Source organism: Neolamprologus brichardi, chromosome 15, assembly GCF_056152115.1.
Source record: "Neolamprologus brichardi isolate AB-2024 chromosome 15, ASM5615211v1, whole genome shotgun sequence".
In the NCBI taxonomy this organism is placed as follows: Eukaryota; Metazoa; Chordata; class Actinopteri; order Cichliformes; family Cichlidae; genus Neolamprologus; species Neolamprologus brichardi.
The window spans coordinates 35,851,038-35,876,883 of record NC_142118.1 but is presented as its reverse complement, the minus strand read 5'-3'; the positions used below and the strand labels follow the sequence as shown (position 1 = coordinate 35,876,883).

The 25,846-nt window shown below is 40.7% G+C and overlaps 1 protein-coding gene across 2 annotated transcripts in view; it reads left to right on the top strand.

Moving 5' to 3' along the window:
* Positions 1–23,314, top strand: part of tsc22d2 (TSC22 domain family 2) — a 34,388-nt gene extending 11,074 nt beyond the window's left edge. The window contains exons 2-4 of one of the 2 annotated variants that reach the window (XM_087852780.1): positions 8,049–8,120; positions 20,502–20,553; positions 20,854–23,314. In XM_087852780.1, coding sequence (XP_087708906.1) covers positions 8,049–8,120; positions 20,502–20,553; positions 20,854–21,144 — 415 coding nt within the window. In that variant the 3' untranslated portion in view covers positions 21,145–23,314. The remainder of the gene's footprint in view (positions 1–8,048; positions 8,121–20,501; positions 20,554–20,853) is intronic. The other variant, XM_006791970.3, reaches the window with a different exon arrangement.
* Positions 23,315–25,846: the final 2,532 nt, after the last annotated feature.

Below are 25,846 nucleotides of genomic sequence, written 5' to 3'. Positions count from 1 at the left end.
CCTGCTTTCCTGCTTGACCTCAGAGTTACGTGTGAGTGACAGGCCACTGTTGGTACAGAACAGCTGACGAGTCGAGACAGAAACAGAGCTGACGGCCAGTGTGGCAGAGTTCAGTAGGCCAGTGTCATGCTTCAGGAACCGATTCTACACTTTATTTAACCGGCAAAGTCAGTGAACACGAACGCAGCAAAGTGAAATTGAGCAGAAATGGTGGCTTTGTAGCTCCAGGCTGAAGCTATCGGTTGCCACCCAACTGAATAAGCCACCGCAGATTGTGAATTAGACTGACTCATCGGTGCTCATGGTAACAATTATGTGTAACTCGAGCAGAAATTAACACCCAGTGCTTACGAGAATGCTCATATCAGCGTGACATATTTTCACTTGGTTTTCTCTGACTTTTACACGTTTGCTTTGCCGAAGTGTTTTGCTGCCTGTTTTAACATTGCTAAAACCTGAACTGTGATGTTGTTCATTGAGGTTTTTCTAAGTTGAGCCACAGATGCCCCAACAAACCGCTTTTATTTCCTGCTTTCTGTAGCCTCCCATAAGAAAGTGGGCGGGGTTGTGCCGTCACTGCTGGGATTTTGTCGCCTACGGACGCAGGCTCGACCCGATGAAAAGGGTTACATCCCCGTTGGCCGATGAGCTGTTTGCGCTCACCGTGTTATGAGGAAAAATTCATGCAACTGCTCAGTCCGCCGTCCACTTTCCAGTATATTTGGCCCACCATCAGGTCACACCCACTCAAATTTAGTTTTTGGTGACCATAAATGGGGAGATGGCGCTCCAGAGGTGGGCGCAAAGAAAAATAAGTAGCATTTCAAAACCGGGTTGCAATCCCAAGTTAGGTTTATAGAGTCTGGTTTTGTCCCTAAATTTGTATTATTTTTTTTTTTAAAGTTATTTAAGAAAAAATGCATTATTAAAATAAAAAATTACGAGGCATTCATGTTTTCCTGTCACACCAGAGATTATGATTATGTCACTGAAGTTAACAGAACACGTAATGTAAACTGTTCTCAGAATGTTGTCATTACCAAAGTATCTAAAGTCATAAATGGTGGTTACTGCTCCAAATGGTTCTTGCGTGTTTGATTTGGCAGGTCCTTTTTTCCACATGTGATAAATGGCTGTGACAGCGACCCTCCTTTATTGACAAAAGCACCGGCTGTTAAATCCCTCGTCAAGCATACATCATGAGACCAGGGAACAGTCTCTCAGATGTGACAGTATGGTGACTTTATGTCAGACTGCACAGCCAACAGGCATCTTTTTTTGGTAATCTTTTTGTAGAGTATTTTCTATTTTCTTTATTGCAGTAGACAGTTGATGGTGCTTTTGCAATAACGATATAACTGACGATATAATTGACACTAGACAAAATACTTTACAACTCCTGAACTTTATTAGTGCAAAAAACAAACAAAACATCAATGTATTTTCACAGCTTTTTTAAGTGCATTAAAGTTATATTTGTTTATTTGTTTATTTATAAGGAACCCCATTAGCTTCCACAACAGTGGTTGCTAGTCTTCCTGGGGCCCAAACCATCAAATACCATCAAATAAAATGTTACACAATGAGTTGGATGCAAAATATCCACATAATTTGGCTCTTATATCCACAATAAGGTTTTACAATTTTGAAAATATAAGCATGTAAATATTACAAAATATAAAAACACAAAATACACAATTTCCATTACAAGTGACATTACCCTCTTACAATATTTACAAATAAATTAAAAACTGCCTAAATAGGCTTTTGGGTGATTTTTAAAATTATGAATAGAAGCCAATTCTCTAATTGCATAAGGCAACTTATTCCACTGAAAAGATGCTCTAAATATAAGTTTTTCAAAAAGTTACTTTTAACTCGAGGAGTTACTAAATTGTGGTTAGTTGAGAATCATGTAGCATGATTATGTATTTCATCTGGATGCTGCAACTGAGCATAAAAAAAGTGTGGTGTGTTTACCAGTATTGCTTTCTTTAAAAATACAAGTAAGCCATAGTATAATTTAGCTTGTACAGAAAGCCAAGAAAGTTTATCGTGCATTTTTACAATATTTGTATAATATGAACACCTTAACACTAATCTGGCCGCCCTATTTTGGACTAACTGAAGTCTGTTCAGATCTGTCTTATTAGCTGCTGACCAAATGATTGAGCAGTACTCTAGATGAGATAATACTAGTGCATTAATGACATCTTTCATAATTGAAGAAGTAATACAAAAAGAGCATTTCCTAGCTATAGCTATGCCCTGTCCCATTTTCTTAATAACAGTTGATGTGCTGAGACCATGAAAGGTGGTGGTTTATGGTAACACCAAGTAATTTAACCTGGGTGACCTGTTCTAATACCGATCCAGCTATGGAAAGATTTAGTTGTGGGCTGTTGACTAAGCGTCCTCTACTTCCTATTAACATGGCTTTGGATTTGTTGTTTTTACTTATCCAGTCAAACACGTTCAGCAAATCTTGTTGTAATACGCTTGTCATTTCAAAATTGCCGCTGGCTGAATAAAACACGGTGGAATCATCAGCATACAAGTACAAGATTTATCCAGGACGTACAGACCAGTTCATTTCACAGCCCTCTGAGAAATAACCATTATAATAAACCTTTTGCCTTCTTCCAGACAAATAACTTTCCATCCAGCACAAAGCAGCTGGTGAAAATCCATAACATTTTAGTTTATCTACCAAAAGATCATGATTTATCAAATCAAATGCAGCACTAAAATCCAAAAATACCACCCCGGCCAAATTCCCATTATCTAGATATTTATACCAGTTATCTGTCATGTGAGTGAGAGCTGAACTGGTGGAATAACCAGGTTTGTAAGCATGTTGAAACTGATTAACTGATTTTCTGTTAGGTAATGTTGAATTTGTTCATAGACAATCCTCTCCATAATTTTACTTAGAACGGGGAGTAGACTAATAGGTCTGCTATTGACACCATTAAAAACGTCATTCTTGTTTTTAGGAATGGGAATTATTTTCGATTCTTTCCACTGCAATGGAAATAAAAATATAATAAAAAATTAACAGTGCAAATGTAAATTCCTTGCTGACAGTTTAACCAAAAGGCATTTCCAGTGGAAATTGGCCAAAATATCCTCAGCATAACCATGTATAATATCCACAAAACTTAAAAAGAGGTTACACACACACAATACGATAATATTATGTTGAAGCACAGTACGTATCACTCGGCGAGGCTCTTGCCTACGATAGCCGTAATGCTCCGACAATCCATCAAGCGGTGCGGGTTCGTAGCTTAGCAAAGTCACACTAAAACATTTGACAGATTTTCGAGCGCCGTGTACATAAAATCGTTTCGAGGTCAGTAAACACAACCAGAATTCAAACATAAGGCACACAGGATTATAAGGGGCACTGTTGATTTTCAGAAAAATCAAAGGATTGATTTTAAGTGTGCCGTATTTTCCAAACAACACGGTAATAACGACGACCCGCTAGCATGCGCTACCAAAAAAAGTGCTTTGTTGTGTATCTGACGGATGAAAGCTAAACCAGTTCCACACCACTGAAGTTGCAGCATTTTTACAAACCAATTCTGGTTCATCCGTTTCATTCAACGATCCACTTTCGCTCTTCTCATTCTCCGTCGCCGCCATGTGTGTATGTAAACAAAGGCACTGCGCATGCACGTTTTACCCATATTCTATCGCGATATTTCATTTTCCTATCGTTGCCCAACATTACACCGGTATTACCGTGAACGGTATGATATAGCCCACCCCTACCTGAGTGTACAATGGGACATAAGGTGTATCTGCTCCAAAAAGTTGTGAGAAAAACCTAAAGTAATGACATTTTTATTGTATTATAAAATGGATACATCATTCTTTCTTTTCTGCTTGCCTAGGTTTATGTAAAATGTACAAGTTAATAAGGAAAGGTGAAGTATACGTTTTTTTTCCCCGACTGGCAACAGTCAGTTGGTGTTTCTGTGACCTGATTAAGTTCGTCATTTTTGTTCACTGTTTTGAGTCAGGTAAATAAATCCAGGACAACCTGTACTTTGACAGCATGGATCATAAATTATCTCTCCTTAAATCTCAGGGACTGTGATACTCTTTGAGGAGTCACGCAAGCAGTTGCTCGAGCTGGAGGCACTCTATGGCTTTTCACAACAGCTAATGCAGGAACAATGAGTAAACTGTAACTCTGATTGACAGAGAGTCGGATTAAGATCAAGTGTAGTTATGTGCTCTTGTGATAAGTGACTTCTAAATTGATGCCTTAAGGCTGCGCAAGAGTCTTTTCACGTTTTCTAACCGATGTCCCCAGCAGCTGAAGGTCAAATGGGCAAGAAGCTGTTTTCAGTGCTCTTTAATATTCACCTTCAGCAGCAATGCAAGTGGCAGCAGGTGAAGTGAAGCAGCGGTCTCCAACCTTTTTTGCGCCACGGACCGGTTTATGCCCGACAATATTTTCACGGACTGGCCTTTAAGGTGTCGCAGATAAATACAACAAAATAAAACTAGTACCGGTACCGAAAAAAGAAGATTTATTCATAACACACGTGAAAAGACCCAGGAAAACAGAGTTAACGATCAAAATGATAACAAAATAACGCTGAAAACCGATAAAACACCTGAAAACCATACATTTCACACCTGAGCCTCAACTCTCGCGGCCCGGTACCAAACGACTCACGGACCGGTCCGAGGCCCGGGTGTTGGGGACCGCTGAAGTAAAGCACAAAAACGTCATTAATTTTTGATTATTCTGCGAATTGCCAAAAGATAAATTGAATTGTGAACTATGTTTCGTAAAGCCGAAAGTGACTTATTCATAGAAAAATCATTTTTGATACACCAGAACGATTCACTGTTACCAATGTTATTTACATGACTAATAACGGCTTCAGTTCCTCACATTAACTTTCAGTTTACTTGTCAAATGCAGCTCAGCGACAGTAACATGTATCCATTCTGCATGTGTGACTGTGACTTCAAGCACAAGAAGATTCTTTAAGGTTAAGAGAATGAAGCTGCAAGCAGTCTTCGTTTCTTCTGCAGCAGTGCTGTGATGTTAACAGTGGACTGCATCACCGCTTTGGTTGTTTTTTGATTGTCACACACACAAACTGTGATGTCACCTCTGCCCCGAACCAACACCATACTCCGTATCAGTCAGTGGGCTGCAAAAATTGAGGTGCACAACTGACTGAAAGAAAACTGAACCATTCATGATGGCGACAACGGCAAACCAAAACTAAGAGCAAACGACAAATATAAAACTAGGTAATGATTCGATGCCTCCAACTAGGGCTGGGCAATATAGCCTAAAATCTATATTCTGGTAAAATTTGAAGCATGTGCGGTAACGATATATATCGCGATTTTTTTTTTTCTTTCTTCTGTATAACGTATTTTCCACACTAATAAGGCGCACTTGAAATCCTTTAATTTTCTTTTTATAAGAGTGAACCTTATAATCGGTGCGCCTTATGTATGAATCCTGGTTGTGCTTACTAACCTTGAACCGGTTTTGGATTGTTGGAGCATTACAGCTGCTGTAGTCAGGAGCCTCGCGGAGTAATCTGGGTCCAAAACTCCTCCGTTTGCAGTCTCTGCAATGCTTTTGACCAAAACAGGTGCAGCTTGATGACACCATCAATATGCGCTATCCCGGTATAGTGAAAACCTCTACCGCTGGCCAAATTCATATTGTTTCTACCGTATACCTTTTATACCGCCCACCCCTACCTCTAACATGCATGTCTAATAAATAAAATGGCAAATTCTTTATGTAAAACAATAAAAAAAAAAAACCATTTTACACTTTACTGGAGGCACTGTGGCAAATTTAAAAATGGACAGCTTTATATTCTCATCCAATAATTACACAATATTTCAGTTTCTTAAGCTCTTAATATGCTCTGCTCCACTGTGAGGCGTCAGTCAAGGGTGTAATGTGGCTGTCACAACATCTAACTAAACCTGAAATGTGAAATTAAACTGAGTTTGAAAAAGGAGGAGAACAATAATTGTTATTTTAGTTTTCGGCATCAGGGAGAAATCCCAGAGAAACAAATAAAATGTTTGACAGACTGGATTCATATACCAGTACATACACATGTTGCCATTGGTGGTGTTCAGGCTTGGTGCTTCCTCTATTTTGTGATAAAGGCTGCTTTTAAACTGTCACAAACTTAAATTATGACAACCTGTTGCTTTGGTGTCTCATCTCTGAGCTGGATTACCTTCTCTCTGTGGGTGAGGCTCCTGACTACCATATCTACCTCACCTGCGCTTCTTTACTATTGTTCCTTTTTAGGGGGAACAGAAGTGCTATGTTCACACACCATCTCTTACCAGTTGCTGACAGTGCGGAGCCTTGTAACTGGTGTACATTTTCTTTCACTTTTACTTGCTCTTCCTCCCACAAAGGCGAGTGCCAAGTAGTCTAAAGTAGACCTACTTTATTGAGAGAGGACCTAAAGGAGCTTGCTAGCCTTTAAAAGAAAACAAAGTCTGTTTATTTGATTCAAATGAGATCTAAAACAGAGTGATTGCAAAGGCAAACAAAGTCTCTATAGTCCTGTGCACTGTAATATAGTGTGCTATGAGAAACTAACCTTTTGCTCAGGGTAATGCTGAGAGGTGTGTGGTGACACGGTGGTTCCATATTTCCTTATAACCGCTTCTTCCCCCCTTATTTTTCCCCCTCTTTCTCTACTTCCTTGATTTTTGAATGACCCCCCCTTCACTCATCTTCTCTTCATACCTGGCGGCCCTCTGGGGATAATTTTGCATGCAAAATGAGGTCATTGAATGAAAGATTCAATGACCTCATTTTGCATGCAAAATTTTCCCCATCCCAATAAAACCAGGTATTTTGGCTCAGTCAGAGTTGATGTGACAGCTGCTGTCATGAAGTGTGTTGTTTGGGAGCTCTATAAACTGACAGTGTCTAAATACCGAAGCAGAGATGCAGAAAACTTGGGTTTACTGAGCTGCTGTTGGCTGGGAGTGGCACATATAAATCTATCAATGGTTCGCATATAAAAAACTCAGTGGTAGATCAGGCTCGACAGTAACTAGTACAGTATACAGTAGTGGATGGTTAACCCCACTCTTCTAGTTTTGGAACTGAATTCCTAAGCCACGCCAGATTTTGTTTTAGGTTTTGTTTTTAGATTTTGTTTTCCTCCAGGGTGTTGTACATATTTAACCTGCGTAGTTTGTGATTTTGCTCGACCACCCCTGCAGACACTGTGGGAGCAGGCTCCATAGAAAGTTTTATATTGAAGATGCAGACGTGGCATATTAACCAGCACGAACCTTACAATAATTATTTTCTACCAATTTGTAGTCTCGTCTGTCCAGGATATATTTTTTAATTTTTTTAGAAATAGTGCTGATTATAGTAAGACAGTTTCTCAGACATGGATTAAAGCTAGTCCTCAACTACAAACATATTCAATGATCTCTAATGGAAACAAGTTTCAGTCTAAGACTATGCTTAATCCATGTCTGGGGAAATGAGCCACAAAGTTTGGAGTGGACATGTCAAAGCTTTAAATTGGCTGTTCATACAAATGACTTGATTCTTGTTTTCCACCTCAGTACCCTGCAGACTTACCTTTAGCCTCCTTGACTCACTGCTCAAACCCAAAAAGGGAAAGACCATCTCTGAATCGAGGAGGGAACCTAATCTCTCAACATCTTACAATCATGTGATTGCAGCCGTTCCCCAACTCTCTGTGAATTGTACTCGTGGTAATCAATGGTCATGACAATTTGCAAATGAATGATCATGAAACTGATCTCACAGCCCTTTGTTAATCAGTGGTTCTAGTTTCAGTCATTATGCAAATTTACTGTTTGGAAACTGCAGTCAGCTGAGACTGAAGAAGTCACTCGGATGACTGACAAAATGTTTCTCTCCTCAGTTTTACCTCATTGTGGTTCAAGTTCTTGCTCTACTTCCTCCCTATGCACATTTCTGTTTTTTCACTCATGCTTCTACTTTCTTTTTTCCCTTCCTAATTAAAATGCAGGAACCCGTCCACTGCTTTCTACCAGGCTTTCCGGCCTAGCCGATTACGAGGGTCAAAGCCCATCAACGATAGGTATGAGCTCGGGTGTTTTAACTTGTGTGTGGCCTTGACTTGGCTGGCTGGCTTAACCGGACCCGGTACCCCTTTCACCTTGTGCATCCTAAAGGAAAATGTCCATCTTCAGCAGCCTGTAATCTATTTATGGAGTCCTGAAGTAATTAATTGATTTGACTAATTTCAGTGTGAGCATCTGTCACAAAGTTCCAGAAACAATTGGAGGATGATTGTTATGTCAGGGGTGGAGGAACGCCAGGCCTCAATGGCCGGTGTCCTGCTGGTTCTAGATGTGTCCTTGATCCAACACAGCTGATTTAAATGGCTTGACTTTCTCCAGAGGCCTGGTAATGAACTAATCTTTTTATTCTGGAGTGTTGACACAGGGTGAGACCTAAAACCTGCAGGACACCGCCCCTTGAGGCCTGGAGATCCCCACCCCTGATTTATAGTTTACAAGTGACTGCAGCTGCACTTTAAATTTATTGTAGAGAACGATGACCTGTTCTGGATAAGATTTTATTTCCTTTTCTGATAGATGTATATATGGATCTATTTCCAAATATACTTATATTATTTAAACAGCAATTTTTCAGCCAGAATTAAACCAAAGAATAATTGGCTCCTTATGTGTCGTACAGATTTTATCGTTGAGAGGAAAAGACTGAATGTATCGAATGATTACCAGATTATTAAAGAAGTCTAGACTTTTCTCCTTTATTGAAATAAAGAAACATCACTTTGGGACTCGTTACTTAAACGGCTGGTCAAACTGGACATTTCAGCAGGTGTGAGTGTGTACAGCACGCAGAAAGCATGGCAATGGAAGAAGCACTAGAGCTGATTTGGCAGCGTTTCACATCTCTGTGACACTCAGCGTATCTGTGGTCTGCCAGTCACGAGGATCTGGGGCTCAGGTTTCCCTTGTCCCTGCAATGTGTGGAGCTAAGTGCTGAAGAGGTTTAGTACTGAGTATTGCAGATCCAAATGTAATAACATGACCAATGTTTTTGTAAGCCTGTCATTGATATGATCAGATGAGAAGTTGGTGATTTTAAGTGTTTTAAGCTTAATTCTCAACTTTTAAAAGCTCATCCTTAAAAAAAGAGTCCATGTCAGAGCTGTGGCATTGTGCTTGTTACTAACATGCCTTGGCCTTCAGCTGATTTATATTAACCCATAATGGATGGGATTATGTGTAAATTTGAGAACTATTTTTTAGTTTTTAAATTTAAAAAAAAAAGAGTATTAAATCCCCTGTTCCAGCTCCAACAAATGTCTCTTCAGGGAGAGCTCGATTTTTCTTGTTACCTTTCATAGACTACAAAGACGACAGAAATTGCCAGAGTAGTCAAAAATTACTTTGACAGGTCTAATAAAAGAAGAGGCAATATCTTTAATTCAAAAACGGCTACACAAAGGTAGCTGTCCAGATTGACTCAAACAAAAAAATTGTAACATTAAATTATTTTAATATCTTAAAAGTTATGTTAGACATTTGTGTATACATTTCTTGAGTGTGGCCAGATCCATTTATTTTATTCTTTTATTAAATGTTTTTTAAGTCCTCCAAATGCTTTTACTTGTATACTAGGGGTGGGGTAAAAAATCGATACTGTGTAGTATGGTGATATTTTGTTTGCTAATAATGTATCGATACAGGGACAGCAGAAATCGATATTTTGTTACAAAAAAGTTTTTGTGGAATGGAACATTCTCTGACTTCAGAGCATGTTGATCCTTTTTCTGAGCAAGAATCCTGACATTCCTTCACTGTCCAAATGTGTTTAACCTTTTTTTGGCAGCAATAAACATGACAGTTTACTTATTTTAATTTAAGACATGTTTTATTTTAATTAAGTTTAAAACTTTTTTATTTAATGTAAAATTATATTTTGTTTTAATTTACTTTCAAATTCTTCAGTTGCTGAAGGGGCTGCATAGTTTTCATAAACTGCATAGTTCAGAATAGCTATAATTGTACTAGATGGTTGATTCAGTTAAGTTGGACTAGACTGTAATACAAACCGTTCAGTTTGTCAACAATAAAACTGAAATGAGAGAAAGACTGAGTGTGAGACTTTGATATTAGATAAAATGAATATTGATAAAGTTTACCTTTATGTACAGAATCTGAATATCGCAAAATATTTTAAAAAATTGCAATAATATCGTATCGTGCGTTAAGTATTGTGATAATATCGTATCGTGGGATGTATGGTGATTCCCACCTCTATTGCATACTACTATAATTTCATTTAATTCATTTATTTTTTTTCTTCATTATTCCCATTGTTCCACCACCAAGACAAGAGCTGAAGCACAGGTATGTGCTCTTTCTCAGAGATTACAGTAAAACTCCCAAGCTGAATTTTATGAAATTGCATAACTATGGATTTGCTTTGATTTATTTCATTAGCAACTCAATCAACAAATGCTGTAATCATCATATTGTACGTATATATCTGTATGCTTACTTTGCACGAACACTGTCACACACACACAGCGATTATTAACATCTATGTTTTTAAAAAAAACAATCCTTGGATTCCAGGATGTATATTACGTTCATTTCATCGTCTCCCTGTTAATGCGATGCTAACTTATCCGTTTCACTCGGGGCTAAATACGGGATGAAGAATTTGAAAAAGGGCCACGAGCCTGGTGTTTGCTAGTATGTATAATGCATTTGACAATCTTGCTTTATTTAGAGTTTAGGCTTCATTTTCTGTGCTTAATGATTAATTTTTTTTAATAAGCTATTTGTTTTGTTGCATAGGTACCCGTCAATAACGCAGACAAATGGATGGCATTTGTTTTGACTTGGGAATCCGTGGTTTGCATTTACCATAAACAGTTTCTGTTCCCATGTGCTCTCATGGAAGCTGCCAACAGATACCGGCAAACAAACTTTGAAGTTGAGGTGTATTTATCGTTTAAACATGCGGTTGACTTGTTATGTCGTGAAGTGACGTGCAGAAAATTCTGGGGAGTCTTGGGAAGAAGCAAGAAAATAAATTTGACTTAATGCCATATATTAACATATTTATTCTGTGATATATATGTAAAGTTTACAATTATTGAGCTTTAAATGATTCTTGTTTCAAAATGTCATTCTTGGCGATATTGGCTAAAATTGCATATATCATCAAGGGTTGGTGGATTTTTGGAGTAGTTTATCAATGCTTGTGACTTTAAACCTCTGTTGCCAAGTGACAGTAAGTGGTGGAGGGATTAGCAACCAATCAGACATTGTGTGTGAAATAATAATAATAAAAAATTGTATTTATATAGCGCTTTTCGGGGACTTCAAAGCGCTTTACAATTCATTCACTCTCACATTCACACACTGGTGGAGGCAGATACAGTTGTAGCCACAGCTGCCCTGGGGCAGACTGACAGAAGCGAGGCTGCCATATCGCGCCATCGGCCCCTCTGGCCAACACCAGTAGGCGGCAGGTGAAGTGTCTTGCCCAAGGACACAACGACCGAGACTGTCCGAGCCGGGGCTCGAACCGGCAACCATCCGGTTACAAGACGAACTGCCAACTCTTTGAGCCACGATCGCCCCGTAATACTGCATTAAGCATGAGATCGTCCATATGACCTAAATAAGGGTCCCTGTTTACTTGACAACAGTAGCAGTTGAGCAACAGTGCGTCGTCACCGCTGGCAAAAGACTCTGTGCTTCTGTTTGTTCCTCATCCAGCTCGGCTTTGCCTCTGGGCTCTGAGAGTAACAGAGCAGCTTTATTCAGAACTTTTCAACTAACCGCAGGTAAACCTGAGGGAGACGCCTCATTCCACCTCCTTTTGTCCCGAGCCAGCTCTCCTGCAAGGTCGGACTTGTTGGAAATGAAGAGGGGAATTGCGCACAAACAGTTTGAGGGCCCTTTAAAGCATTCCTCAAAATGAGTGGGTTTATGAAAAATGTAAAACCTCAGTTGAGCACAGTGCCCGCTCATCTTCTCAGTTTTAGACAAGTTTCTGGTTCGCTTTTGGAATCAAAACGTATCGGTGCCAAATCTTCTGCTGCTCTATCAGCAATGCAGAGCTTTACAAACCAAATTAGTTTTAAAACCACAGGTTGCTGAAAGCCTTTTTGGACACCTGTGGAAAAATGCTGCATTAGAAATTTTTGCTTGTGACTAAAATAAAACGTGCAAATGTTATTTTAATTTTGAAAACACAAAACTCGAAAAACACTCGAAGGCACGCATTATAGCTTCTTTTTTTTTTCTTTTTTTTTTTTTTTTACATCAGGATACAGATTTAAATTTGGAAGGTTTGGTAAACTGAACAGAATTTTTAATATTCACCCATAAAAACAGTGGCAGTGAATTTGTACTTCATATTTGTATAATTGTACTAAAAATGTGCATTTATGTGTAACTTTTTTTCTCTTTGACATTCAATTCTGTTCAATTTTATTTATATAGCACCAAATCTCAACGTCGCCTCACAGCACTTTATATTGTAATGTAGACCCTACAATAATACATACAAAGAAAAAAAAACAACAATCATATGACCCCCTATGAGCAGCACTTTGGCGACAGTGGGAAGGAAAAACTCCCTTTTAACAGGAAGAAACCTCCAGCAGAACCAGGCTCAGGGAGGAGCTTGGCCATCTGCTGCGACCTGTGGGGGTGAGTGAAAGAAGACAGGATAAAGACATGCTGTGGAAGAGAGACAGAGATTAATAACAAGTGATTCAGCAGAGAGGTCTATTAACACATGTCATCTAAGACATTCAGTCTTAGGTTTCCCATGCAGTGATTTATTTATTTTTTTCAGTTTTCCAACTGCTAATAAGAAGTATAACCACAGGATGCAGAGTTGTTTCTGAACATCATTTCACAAACTCAAAGTCTCACTGGTCTGTAGTTGATCCCCTACAGCTCTGCTTTAGTCTTCCCTTGTAAAAAAAAACTCTGCACATACATTTATTTTTTAACCTAACAAGATTACAACTTGAACTCTGCTTTTGTAAACATAGCAGGAAAGCGATCTGTTGTCTGTGTTGAATGGATTTATTATAAGGCTGTGATTAGTCCCACGTAACCCACAGGCAGAAACCCTTTTACAGTCCTCTGTCCACAAAGATCAACTCGATGATTATGGATAATAAAGAATAGACAGATTTATATTTGGTCAGAGAACACCTGATTGGTGGCCTCAGGCCCAGCCGAGGCTCAGCCAGCAGGGACTTATTTAAACCAGATCAGATATGTTAGCACTGTTTTTGACTCAGAAACGAGCAGTCACTATTGGGGAGAGGAGCAAAGTTTAACTCTGATGTGCTGATTGGACAACGCTGTCATGGTAAACTTCTTCCTCAACTTAGCTGCAGTTGTCTTCAAAATAGAACTGAGAAATATAACTTTTATAAACTGTCACGATTTATTGCACCTTTGTTATTTTTTTGGACTTACGTCAGATTGTAATTGCCAAAAGCCTGGGGGGCGGGCCTTATCCTCATCAGATCCATCCCAATACATTTGCAGTGTCTTATCTGTTAAGGAAGTACAGTTATTTTTAAAAAATTTAAAGTTTACCCAACAGCTGTGTGGGAGCCAGGACAGGACTGTACGTGCACAGAGCGCTGATCTCATATGGGACACCTTTTTTTAAAGGTTCATGGAGAATTTGATGGATGGCAGTCATATCCATGAAAGATCTTAAAGCTTGCATAACACACCACTTGTCACAAAGATTGTACTGTTTTAGTGGCAGCATTTTCATTCTGGCTACTTTATCTTTGGAAGCTGCTGACATTTGATCTGTTTTTACCCAGAAAGGGTTTGCTGAGCACACACAGGCCTTTCCAACATCGTGTCTCCTAGAGCTCGGACAGTTAAAGACATTCACACTTAGTTATATATCAGGGTATCTCCTATAGCCACTGACTGACCATTAAATTACCAGCTGAACCACCATGAGGTCAGACTGATATATGATTTACAGTAGGCGATGGACATTGGCAGTTATTGGTCAGAAAACACTAAAAATGGCTGTTTTATTTTGTGTCATATTTTGTCTGACCAAATCTGCAAAGTCACCAAATTAAAAGCCAGTATCCTGTTTTTGTTAGGAGGAGATTAATTTTTGTCTTTGCTGGTGTTAATCATTTATTTAAAGCACAGGCATTTAGTTGGTGTTAAGTAGTCAGATTGTCTTGTGGTTGCTTTTAAAATGCAATGTTTAGAACATTAAACATCAGCGTTTCCCAAAAGTCCCCTTGAAGTGCCTCTGATAAAGGCACTGACATGTGTATTAGGGGTAATTAGACTGTACTACCTAACGACATTAGCTTGACCCACACCCTTCGCTTCAGAGAGTAAACCCAAATGAGGCTGAGTCCTTGATCCTGTGATAAATGCTCCCCTGAATACAGAGGCCCGTTAACGCTGAGGTGCCGGGATTTTTCCATTAAAGCCTCAGGAACAAAACTATTACGTATGCACATTCCAGCGGGGGTCTTAATCCAGATTGAGACAAACAAGTGGCGAAGCTCAAGTCTCTCAGGCGTTGAAAAAGTGTAATTTGATCTTGCAGCACATTGTGTTTAGGTAATTATGGTCAGAGGACCCTAAAGCTGCATTCTCACTGTTTGCATATGGGTTTTGATGGATTTCTGTAGGAGCTGTCGAGTACAGTCGCCATTAACAAACAACCCTCCTGGTTAATTTTTTTTAGCCTCTTTTTAAATCTTTTTAAAACTCACACTTTCTAGTGGATTTCACAGTACTCTACTGTTTTAGGACACCTTGTTTGGAACTTCTGCTGGTCCGTTTGCTTCTTACCGCCTGCCCCTTTTCCTGCAGCAACGCAAAACGTCAGCTTCACTAGCAGTAGTTAGTTGTAGATGGGGAACAGATTGCAGATGTTGCTTTGGTGAGCTTGTTCCCTAAACCAGCAGCTTTTGTCTAGTTGAATTGTGGCCTACATGTACGCGACTGGTCTCTTGATATGTTTTCATGCTTGTTGGTAGGTATGGACATCACGTCTAAGACTGTGCTATGAAAAAAAGGCCTTCTGTGGACTGCTTAAATTAACAGTGGTGGATGAAGTTCATCTGCCATCTGAAGAATTCAGATTTTATCCTCGCTTTATAAGCCCCCGAGGGACTTGACTGCTTCTCATGCTCCCCCGTCATCCGGTTTTGTTTACCAAGATGTCTGCTGGAGCTGTCCATGTGGTGGAAGGACGGGCCGGTTCCCTTCCAGTCACATCGCGTATGTTAGACGAGGAGCTGCTTGTGCAGCAGTGTAGCGATATTGCGCAACAGATGAGGTTGCAGTGGGACAACTCCTCCGGCCTGTTTACGAGGAAGCTCGGTGACAGCAGACACGCCCACTTGTGCCTTTGATTTAGTGCTGGAGAAATAAAACTTCCCCGTGGTCTCTCTTATTTTGTTTAGACTTCATTGTGTCAATATGGACCACCCCTTATATAGACATGCTCCCAACAATACAGCATCCAAATATGTGCCATGTTCACAGACTCGTGTTAACATACTTGTCGCATCCTGCAATTGTCACAGTTGTTTGAAGCTTTGCTGTCCACGGAGGGCAGAAGTAGTTTTTCGAGATTGTTTTCTTTGGGGATTATTTTAGTTCAGTATGCAAATATATGTGCTTGCAGGGAAAATAAACTGCAGTAAACCACAAGAATTCCCTGTGGGATATGTAACCTGTTTCTCCCCTTTTTAATATTCCAGTTTCAGGTTATTTTCATAAAAAGCATTGAGGCTGTGTTGACTCACATGTTTCACACACATTAGAAGGTAAATTGTTCTCTTCCTGATAACTGATTTCAATGTAGAACATTTTGACTAACGAGTTTCTCATTGCGGTTTTGCTCTAGTGAATAAAATGTTTTATTTGTGTAACAGGAAATAATCTGAAACTGTTTCTTCAGCTTCACGTATGTGAGGATTTGATTGATTTATTAGGCTGATGCGATCATAAACTGAAAATCTAAATAAATCTAAAAGTTTGAAAAGACAACAATCTGAAATTGTAATGACTTAAGTAAAAAGAGAATAATCTGAAATATTATAGATTTATCTTTTATGAAACAAAGCCTTTAAATCTAAGTATATATGATCAAAAGAAACTAGAACCCATGTCCACGCATCAAATATTTCTAAAAAAAATCTGTTCATGTCGGCAGTCATTGCATTGACTGAAATCCAAGTTTCCTCTTCTTTTTGTTTTTCTTTTTTAGTACTTGTTTCTGTGGAAAAACTGGATATGATCTGATTGATTTAAGCAGATGGGTAAACATGAGGGGCTCACAGGTCTGCTGCCGAGAACGCCCTGTTGCAAAAATACTGGTTTCTTTGTTTTCAGAGTGAGTGATCGTTTAGTTGAGCCGAGTGTTGTGGAGCCTGCTTGGTTGTTTGCTGGGTCACGCAGCACTTTTGACCCTGTTCAGACAGATAAAAAGAGAATCGGTCCCCTGTAGCTCCGATGGAGCAAAAACATGCTTTGTTTTTTATTTTAAAATTAATTTTACAGCTGCGTCATGATTAAACATGAACTTCAAGCTGATTTGTGCCATAATAATGAAGTCATAGCTAAACTGCTGTCTTCCCGAAGCTGCTGAACTTTTGAATCGCAGCTAATCGGGGGCCTCTGCTGACGCCAACTGGCGCAGCGGCGGAACTACACCCTCCTGTCTTTTCAAACAAGCGGCCGGCTGCAGCCAGCGTTTGCATCGGAACGAGAGCCACAGTGAGTTGTCAGCGAGCACACTCATCTGTTGTTGCAGCCCCCACCCTCCAGCTATTGTTTTGAAATATGATCGTTGAGGGGGGTTATTACTGTAAGACAAAGGTCTAATTTATTCAGCTGCCTTCCCCCACAGAGAGTGTTTATGTGCTTTGGGACGGGGACGAGTGCCGGTGCATTTGTGACCCTAATGTAGAACACATTGGCGTTCTGGTGCTGTAAAACAGTGTGTGATGATTTAGGGAGTTTGTTTGGCTCCTGGACGTGTCTGCTGTGATGTACACGGATCCAGGTGGAGGATGGGTACACCGTGCAGTGTAAGAGGAGATGGGCTCGGTGTCAAAAGGGAGGCACGTGTGGTAGAAACTCTGCAGCCAGCCCTGGTGGCTGTGACACAGATGTCTGGGTTTGAATGCACTGGCCTCGGGGCCGGAGGTGGCCAGAACTGGAATGTGCTGCCTAGTGGTCCCGGAGACTTTGTTTGGGGGTGGTGGGGGGTGGTGAGTGCATTTGTACTCTGCTGCAGTCTGCGGGGAAGGCCCGTGTTGAGGTTAACACAGCCAGTGGTCCTTATATAAACCACCACATGTCTTCTTCCTTGAATAAAATATACAGTTTGCTTTGTTTTCCTTGAACATGGAATGACAACAACCTGTTTCTTCCTTTCTAGCTTTTTCTTTAACTCTTCAAGTACAGATTGCAAAGCCAAACTTTTCTCTTTTTTTCGTATTTTTAATTCAACCTGCATGCCTCTTGTCTTTTGCTATTGATAAAAACACATTCCAGCCAAAGCTCGTGGACATATCTATTTCACTGTCCCAGATGTGGAAGTGCTCAGTTCAAAGGGAGGAATGTGTTCTGTTGCTGCTGCCGTCATCTATCGACTTTAAAATCACATATCTGAATGAGATTTGTGCTGGAATGCGCCTCATTTACCTCACCGTCATTACACAAGTACATCTGACATCCGTCCATCCCTTTGCTTCCGCTTTGTCCAATTCAGGATTACGGGCAGTGGAGACGCTTGAGCCTCTCCCAGCAGCCAAAAGAGCCGGAATGTGGGGGTACACCCTGGCTGCTATTCTTATCGCAGACTAATCTCAGACGTTTAGTTAAACCATTTTCGGTGCTTGGTAAACCACTGAGTGAGTGGAAAAATAAGCGGGCAGTTTGAAGTCATCTCATGTTTTAATCTTGGTGTTTTTACTGGAAATGACAGAGGAGGAAGGGACTGCTTTGCTAATGTAATTAGCCGAAAAGGACATGAATTTATTCCTCTGATGTTTTAATGCAGTCTTAATGTGATCAATAAAACCACCAAATGTTGTTGTTTTTTTAAACAACTGTTGTTTACCTCTCCTTGTTGTGTTTTATGCACAATTTATATGTCAAACTCTGCAAAGTTTGACTCAAGATTTCAAGGAAAGACAGAATAAACGTGGAAAAACAGGCCTGCGGAAGCCTTGTAATGGTGCAGATGGAGTTTAAGGCACTAACACAAGATATAGGGTACACACAGAGCTGTGCCTTTCCTTGAATTAAAGCTGAGCCTTTAAATATGTTCCCGTGTGCCTCTAGAGTGGCTGTTCCGCACGTACGTTTCGGCTCTGAATAATGTAACTTGTGAAGGAAGCTTCTCGGAATAAATGAATGGTGAGGGGAGGGAGGAGGCGGCGAAGGCTGAACTCCGCCTCACCATGTGACCAAGCAGTGGTTTTAAGAAACCGTGAGCCTCCACTCAAACAGGACAGTTTGTTGTGTTTGTTACTCGGTAAGAAACGTGTAGCCGCGAGAAAACTTCAGGAACCATGCGCTGCAAAATGAGCTACAGCCTGCCCTGCTCGCCGGGAACATCCCCGCCGCATTCAGGGCGTTTGGTGGCCTACAGAGCGCGATGCGTCAGGTAAACACCTTTAAAAGCTGTTTCTGTGTCCGCGCGTGTGGGCTTATTTTACGCGTGCATATGGAGACCGCGTTTGGAGCTTTTACGGTATCTTTGCGTTACTAACTGAAAACATTTACATACCTGCATCCTTTTTTTAAAACTCTTATTTACGAACTGCAGACATTTGGCTCCTTGTCAATGTTTTTACACGTGCTTTGAGTGTTGCTCGGTGGCCATTTGCGCTCGTTTTGTCCCCCGCATAGTTTGAGGTGTTTTGCCAGCAGCTGTTCCGAGTGTTGACCACTGTCTTCCCGAACATGTGGCATCAGTTTGATCTGTGTTTATACCACGTGTCCCCCCACTAGATGCCCACGGAGCCGTACACTACGTGCGCTCTAGCACGCAGGGTGTAAATGATGGATAGACTGGTACCAGGCTGATGTTAGCGCAATGTGCGATTTCCACGTTCTTTTTTATTTTTATTTGTATCTAATTACGTTTAAAAAAAGATGTAAACATAACGTAACAAATGTTTTTTCTTAACTTAAGCTCCTTACAACCCCCAACCTCGGTACACAATAATTGCGTCTGTATTTAATTCAAAGGAAACTGTTTCACATCTACTTTTATCACATTCTTATAACGTTAACCATTTTTTTAAACATCGTGGACGCTCTAAAAACGATAATTAGAGGCAGTCTGCACATCGTGTTCCGTCTGCTGCTCCAGTCAGAGCGCCGTCCAGCGGCTCCAGAACACATCGATTGCTTTTGTTTTCGCTCCACAGCGGAGCAGGGCGGTGATCGTTCGGAAACAAAGGCGCTTTTTGTGGAGGAGGTTAAAAGGCAAACGGTGAAAAGTCGGCGTCGTTTGGTTTCATGAGGATTTGTAGCACGGACTCGTAAGTTAATCGTCGTGTTTTAATTAAACGCTTAATCGTCGCTTTCTGGTGGAGAAATGGTGAGATGTAAAATACAGGGTTGAGCTCCTCTGAGGCCACATCAATGTTTTTATAACAATGTAAGAGGCAGAGAGGAGCTAAGTGGGTGCTTGGTATTTTATGCAGATATAATTTAGAAAAGAGAGCGTGCACTGATGATGTAATCTGATTACCAGACTCCCTGTCTGCCATGCATAGATGCTGTCTGACCTGGATTTATGTGCAGATAGTTGAATTTTGATTTAGCTGTTATAACAAGTGGAACTTTGTCTTGGTTTCTATGGGTTGCTGCTATGCTCTGATTCACTGGTGGCACATTTGAAAGTAGAGTCTGACAGCTGTTTGTACTGAACAGATAGTGTGAGCGATGAAAGCCAACTTCACTTAATGCAGGCATGTAGAGCAAAGGCTTCAAGTCCGGGTTATAAAGCTGTTGCTGAAACAGTTTGGTGTGTATAACAAGACATGTCTTCACCTTCCACCTCAATCTTTCCCGTGCTTCTGGTCTCTGAAAACAGCATCACATTTGTAGCATGCCGTCTTACATTTTTGCGTTTCCAAACATGGGCCCTCTGCCAGTTTGTGTTAAACACAATGGAAGATTCACTAAAAATAGTACGCGTTTTATTTTCGTTTTGTTTTTTTCCTGGTCTAATCTCATTCTCTAGAAGCTTATCTGCATGAGTGAAAACGCTCGAGGGTTTGTTTTGATTCACCTGAGCGATGCAAGTGAAATCTCAAGTTGTGGGAGAGCCAATTTTGGCACTTGGTGAATGTGAAATGTCCGATGGGCATAAGCAAGATTGATATCTAAACTTCCTCCTCTTCTGTCCACAGTGCCTCGGGAGCCAGCGTCGTTGCCATCGATAACAAGATTGAGCAGGCAATGGTGAGTTTTTCCGCATATTTAAGTCATATCAGAATGAATCCTGTGATATGGATTCCTTGCCAGTCTGTACAATTACATGTTTCACAATAACTTTTACCTTGCTGATGTTAAGATAAGTGCTTGAAAGAGGATGAACGTGAAACATCTTGTAGAAGGAAACAGAGGAAAAATGACCTCAAATCTGCCCAAGCATTTGGCTTCTGTGCTGCTGGTCCCTTTTGATTGACAGGGGATTGCACGTCTCGGTACAAAGACCACATTTATTTTTGTGTGCTAATTTTAGTTTGTCCTCCCTGTCAGGATCTGGTTAAGAGTCACCTGATGTACGCTGTTCGTGAGGAGGTGGAGGTGCTGAAGGAGCACATCAAGGAGCTGTACGAGAGAAACTCTATGCTGGAGCGCGAGAACGCCGTGCTGAAGTCACTGGCCAACTCGGAGCAGCTCAGCCATCTGACCAATCAGCTCACCCATGGCAGCAGATCGCCGCCGCTGCAGCAGCAACACCCGCTCGTCACAAACAGCACCCCCTCTCTGGTTCACCACGAGGGAAGCCAGAGCGTCCCTCATCAGCCCGACATCACCTCAGCGTGATTCCCTCTTTATAAACTGTCAGAAACACACGTCCCACGGACAGGAGTCTGTTAGCAAAGGCAACAACTAACTACTACCGTCCCCTCAACCCCAAACAGCAAATGGACTCGGCTCTGTGTTCAAAGTGCTCCACTTGAGGACAAATCAACAAAGCAACATCTGTGTTTGTCACAAAGAGCCGTGTTTCAGCGTGTGCTGATGTCATCAGGCCTTCACGTTATTTAAGACATTTACCATCCTGTGCAAAGTCTTATTCGGGCCTTGTGTTCGGCTGCAACAGAGCTGAAAAAGGAGAAGATGGGGGGGCAAATGGGTGGGGGGTGAGGGGGAGCAGGGCAGCCAGTGTGCATTAAAAAAATAAATAAACAAAAACCAGCAACTGCATGTTGATGTTGTGTAGGGGATGGCGGGGGTTAGAGGGCACAGAGAGCTGGATTTGTTGGGGCAACAAATGGGGGAAGACAGCAGCGTGTACCTGAGAGGGACCAGAGGGGTGACGTGGATCCTTGGAAACATCCAGCAGGGGCTGACCTCCCAGTGTCTGCACCCAACGTCACTGCAGGGCTGGAAGAGGCCAAGAGTGCAGAGAGGGTGATGGAGAGGTGGTTTGGAGGATACGTCCTTCCTGAGCGCAAGAGGACTCGAGCTCGAGCGGATCGAGCCGACAGCCTCGGCTTGTTATATGCTGCATCGAAAAAGCTTGTGTTGTTCTCAGAGCCACCATACGTTTGACATGAATCATAATAAATTTTCATTAGTTCAGTTTTAGTATTTGCGTTTATTTATTTCAGGGCTGCTATTTTCATAATGTAAATGAACAATGTCATGGAGATGCTTATTAAAAAACAAAAAAGAAACTTTTTTTTCTTTTTGGTCTTTTGGTATTTTAGAATCTGTCGGGTATTAAATTTGATAGATTCTTGCAACTTGTAGTTCTCAACAGGTAGGCAATAAGTTTCCAAAAAATAGACTTTTTTTTTGGCCTCTTCATGAAATAGTGCTAACACTAAAGCTGCGCTTACATTAGATGAAATCCAGGTTGAATGTATATTTTGTAAAGTGTAAAGTATTAAGAGCATGGGCAGTTTGTACGGGAGAACACCTGTTGTTTAAGATAAATAATATGTGATGGGATGTTTTGATAAAGAAAACTGTTGATTAACTTTTTCTAGACTTTCTTCGTCAAAACGAAAATGAATTTGCTGGGTTTGGCTTTGGGGGGATGAAAAGCTGTGAAAATTGTTTGACCTACTTTATAACCAAAGACACAAAGCTGTGTAAGTCTTTCTTTTCCTTTTTTATTTTAAACCGCGCACTTATATATATTTTTTTCTACTCTCTCCTTCCTTGTGCTTCTTTGTCGCCATTTTGCATATTCTGCGTGATCTGTTATCAAACCACTTCGGTACCTCATGGTTTTTATCCAGAACTCTCGTTTTTCTGTTGAATGAAAATCTAAAGGTTTCCGAGAGAGAAAATGGATAGGAGGTTGGAGTAAGTAGCTGATGGTGTGAGTTAGAAGAAGAAGAAGAAGAATGGAAGGAAAAGTGTTGTGCATGAGGCGAGAAAAGGAGCAGTCTTTGTTTTCATCTAAATGCTGTTAAATTTCATATGCATAGAACAGGGTTTGTTACATTGCAGATTTTGATGAATGCACCATTTAATTGTAAAGCATAACAGTTTGCTTACTGTGGAAAAACACAAACTAAACAGCAATACTCACAGCAAAACAAAACAATCCAAACTATTAAACATTTCTCACTTTCAAGCTGGAACTCAGTCAGCTGCGTATGAGCATATTATGGGATGTCCTGTCTGCAATTGCATCTTTTGTGCCTCCTCTGCCGACGCTTGCTGTCAGCAGGCGATCGGCATCTCTCTCTGTGGCTTAGAACCAAATTGCTTGGTAATTGTACAATCAGTCATCTTTCTTTTCTTTTTTCTTTTTTGGCAAATGGGCTTCTCTTTTTTCTGTTCTTTCATTTGAAGGAGATACCGTGTACATGCCAAATGTACTGTATGAAAGTGATCACTGAGCCTTGGAGAAAATATCTTAACGATGCCCTTGTAATGTGCTGTTCAGACAATTTTAGTTTTCAGTCAATGACAACAACAACAAAAAAAAAAGATAATAAATTACTGTTTTATTATGAGAATGTCTTCATGTGTCTTTATTCTTCCTTTACATATCCTCGTGTGTTGCGAAAGTGTCATCCTTCCAGCATTACCAAGAATTTTTTTTTCTTGTAAGCAGCAAAATTACAAAATAAAATTAGTCACATCCTGTGATTTCACCTTAAATCATATACTTACTGTTTTTTTCTTATGCCTAAATCTGGCTTTTTGTCTCCCAGAGTGTCAAACAGGCAAATAAACAATATTGTAAAATGAAAAAGTTGCTGTAGGTTACAGGGGTCCTGCATGGGAACAAACACAGAAGTGAAGTCGATGATGGCAGAAAAACGGGGTCAACCTGAGAGTTGGCTCATTAACGTTTAGTAATTGTGTGTGAGGTGGTTTTGTTTGAAGAGGCACAGAAAACATTTGTGACTTCAATTTTCCTGTGAAATGAATATAACAAACATAAGAAACTACATTCACTGGCCACTTCATTAGGTACACCTGTTCACGATAAACTTTATATGAGTGAAAAGTTACACAAAAAGAAAAACTGATCTGGAGAGTCAGATATACACACAAAGCACTACTACTGACAAGTACTTGCATGCTAACCTGGCACCGCGCTGCAGTTATATAACACCACGCACGCTGGAATGCCACATCCCTTCATCCCCCCGAGGTTTGCCTCCTAGGAGACTTATCAACAATACAATTACAAACCTCTACTGCTAGAATTCTCTGCACTACTATTGCCAAGATCTTGTGTATGTATAAAACCTGTCATTATTGGATGATCTATGTGTTAGTAATGAATTAATAATACTGTATTATAATGATACTGATTAATTAAATACCTTATTTACTCTCCACCCCGTTCACAGTAGCTGGAGCTTGAGTTCAAGGATTTGGTCAACTTGAAGAGCGGGCTGCTTTGGAGGGGCTCCAGCTCACTTTCATCATCAATCCTGTGAGCAACACCGAACTCAGTTTAATATTATCGACAGCCTGCTTATGGGCTCATCTGGGTCTTCGGGACTGTTAAAGAGGGTCAGGTCTAGGGTCAACTCGGCTCTGTAGCAGCGAACTTGTCTCCAAATTGACATGTCCCATTGAAAGACAGTAACACAGAGGAGAATTTTCACTCCATGAATCATAAAATAGAATTGCTGTTGACCTGGGTAACCTCTTCCAGCAAAGCTACCCTCTGTGTATAGTCTGTGAGTCGGCTCTCCATCATTCCAGTGCTGCTGACTTGGGACTGTTAGTTATATTCTTCCCCAATAACTTTCTTAATTTTACTGTTCTTTTTCTTCCTAATTCAATATTGTTATTACAAATATTATTATTTTATCTTCCCCTCCCTTTTCCCCAGACTGATACGAGGAGCCTCACGCTCACCACTTAGCATCGCTGCCAAATACGTCAGCAGTGTCTTATCGTGTTGGTGTCTAATCATGAGGACATGGCTGGGAGGACTTGTTTAAGCTCTAACTGAGCACCAGAATGAGGAAGAAAAGTGATTTAAATGACTTTGGATGTGGCATGGTTGCTGGGAACAGACAGGTTAGTTTGAATGCAGCAGAAGCTAATCTGGGTTTTCACACAACCAGAATTAAAAAAAACAAACAGACTGAAAATAAGTAAGCAGCAGCTCTCTGGGTGAGAATGACTTGTTGATACCTGAGGTCAGGGGAGAATGACCAGACTGCTTCAAGCTGATAGGAAGGCAGCGGTAACTGCGATAACCACTTGTAGGAACAAAGGTCACACATCTTTGAAGCAGATGAGCCACAGCAGCAGAAGACCACACCAGGTGGCCCTCCAGTCAGCTTTGAACAGGAAAGCCAGACTACAGTTTGCATGGACTCCTCCAATGGTGGATTGAAAATAGTTAGCAAGTGACGAGTCCTGATTTCTGCAGCAACATTTGGATGGTACGGCCAGAATTTGGCATCAGCCACCAGAGATGGGCAGTAACGCGTTACTGTAATCCGATTACTTTTTTCAAGTAACGAGTGAAGTAAGGGATTACTATTGCAAAAACGGTAATTAGATTACCTTTACTTTCCCGTAGGAACGCTGCGTTACTGCGTTACTAAAACCGTGATTTTTTTGCGAGAATGTCTCATGACAGTGACGTAAGCGAGTGCGACGTTCGTGACAACAGCTGTGTGCAGATCAACAGTGGATAATATATCGAGAGAGTATGAGCGTGCAGCGTTTAAAGCGTGGAAGTACTGACCTTACTTTGAGTTTGATTCCATAAAAAGTGACAAAAACATTAGTGTCCGTTGTGCGTGGGAAGAAAACTTCTTTTTACAGCGAAGAAAAACCCCTAAACTTCCAAGCAAGCACCGAGTAGCTACGACGTAATGGGAAACTCACAGAGAAACCCGCGGATTCTTCCACTGAACGCTGCAGCACACCTGCACCAGGGTAAACCTCCGCCTACCCCACTCCTGCTTTACCCTTCCTCTCGTGTTAGGGTCGTCACCGACCCATTTTAAATTTCAAATGCATAAAACAAATCACAAACATTTGTTTATTGTATCAAGGCTTTTTGACTTTGTCAGGAACCTCT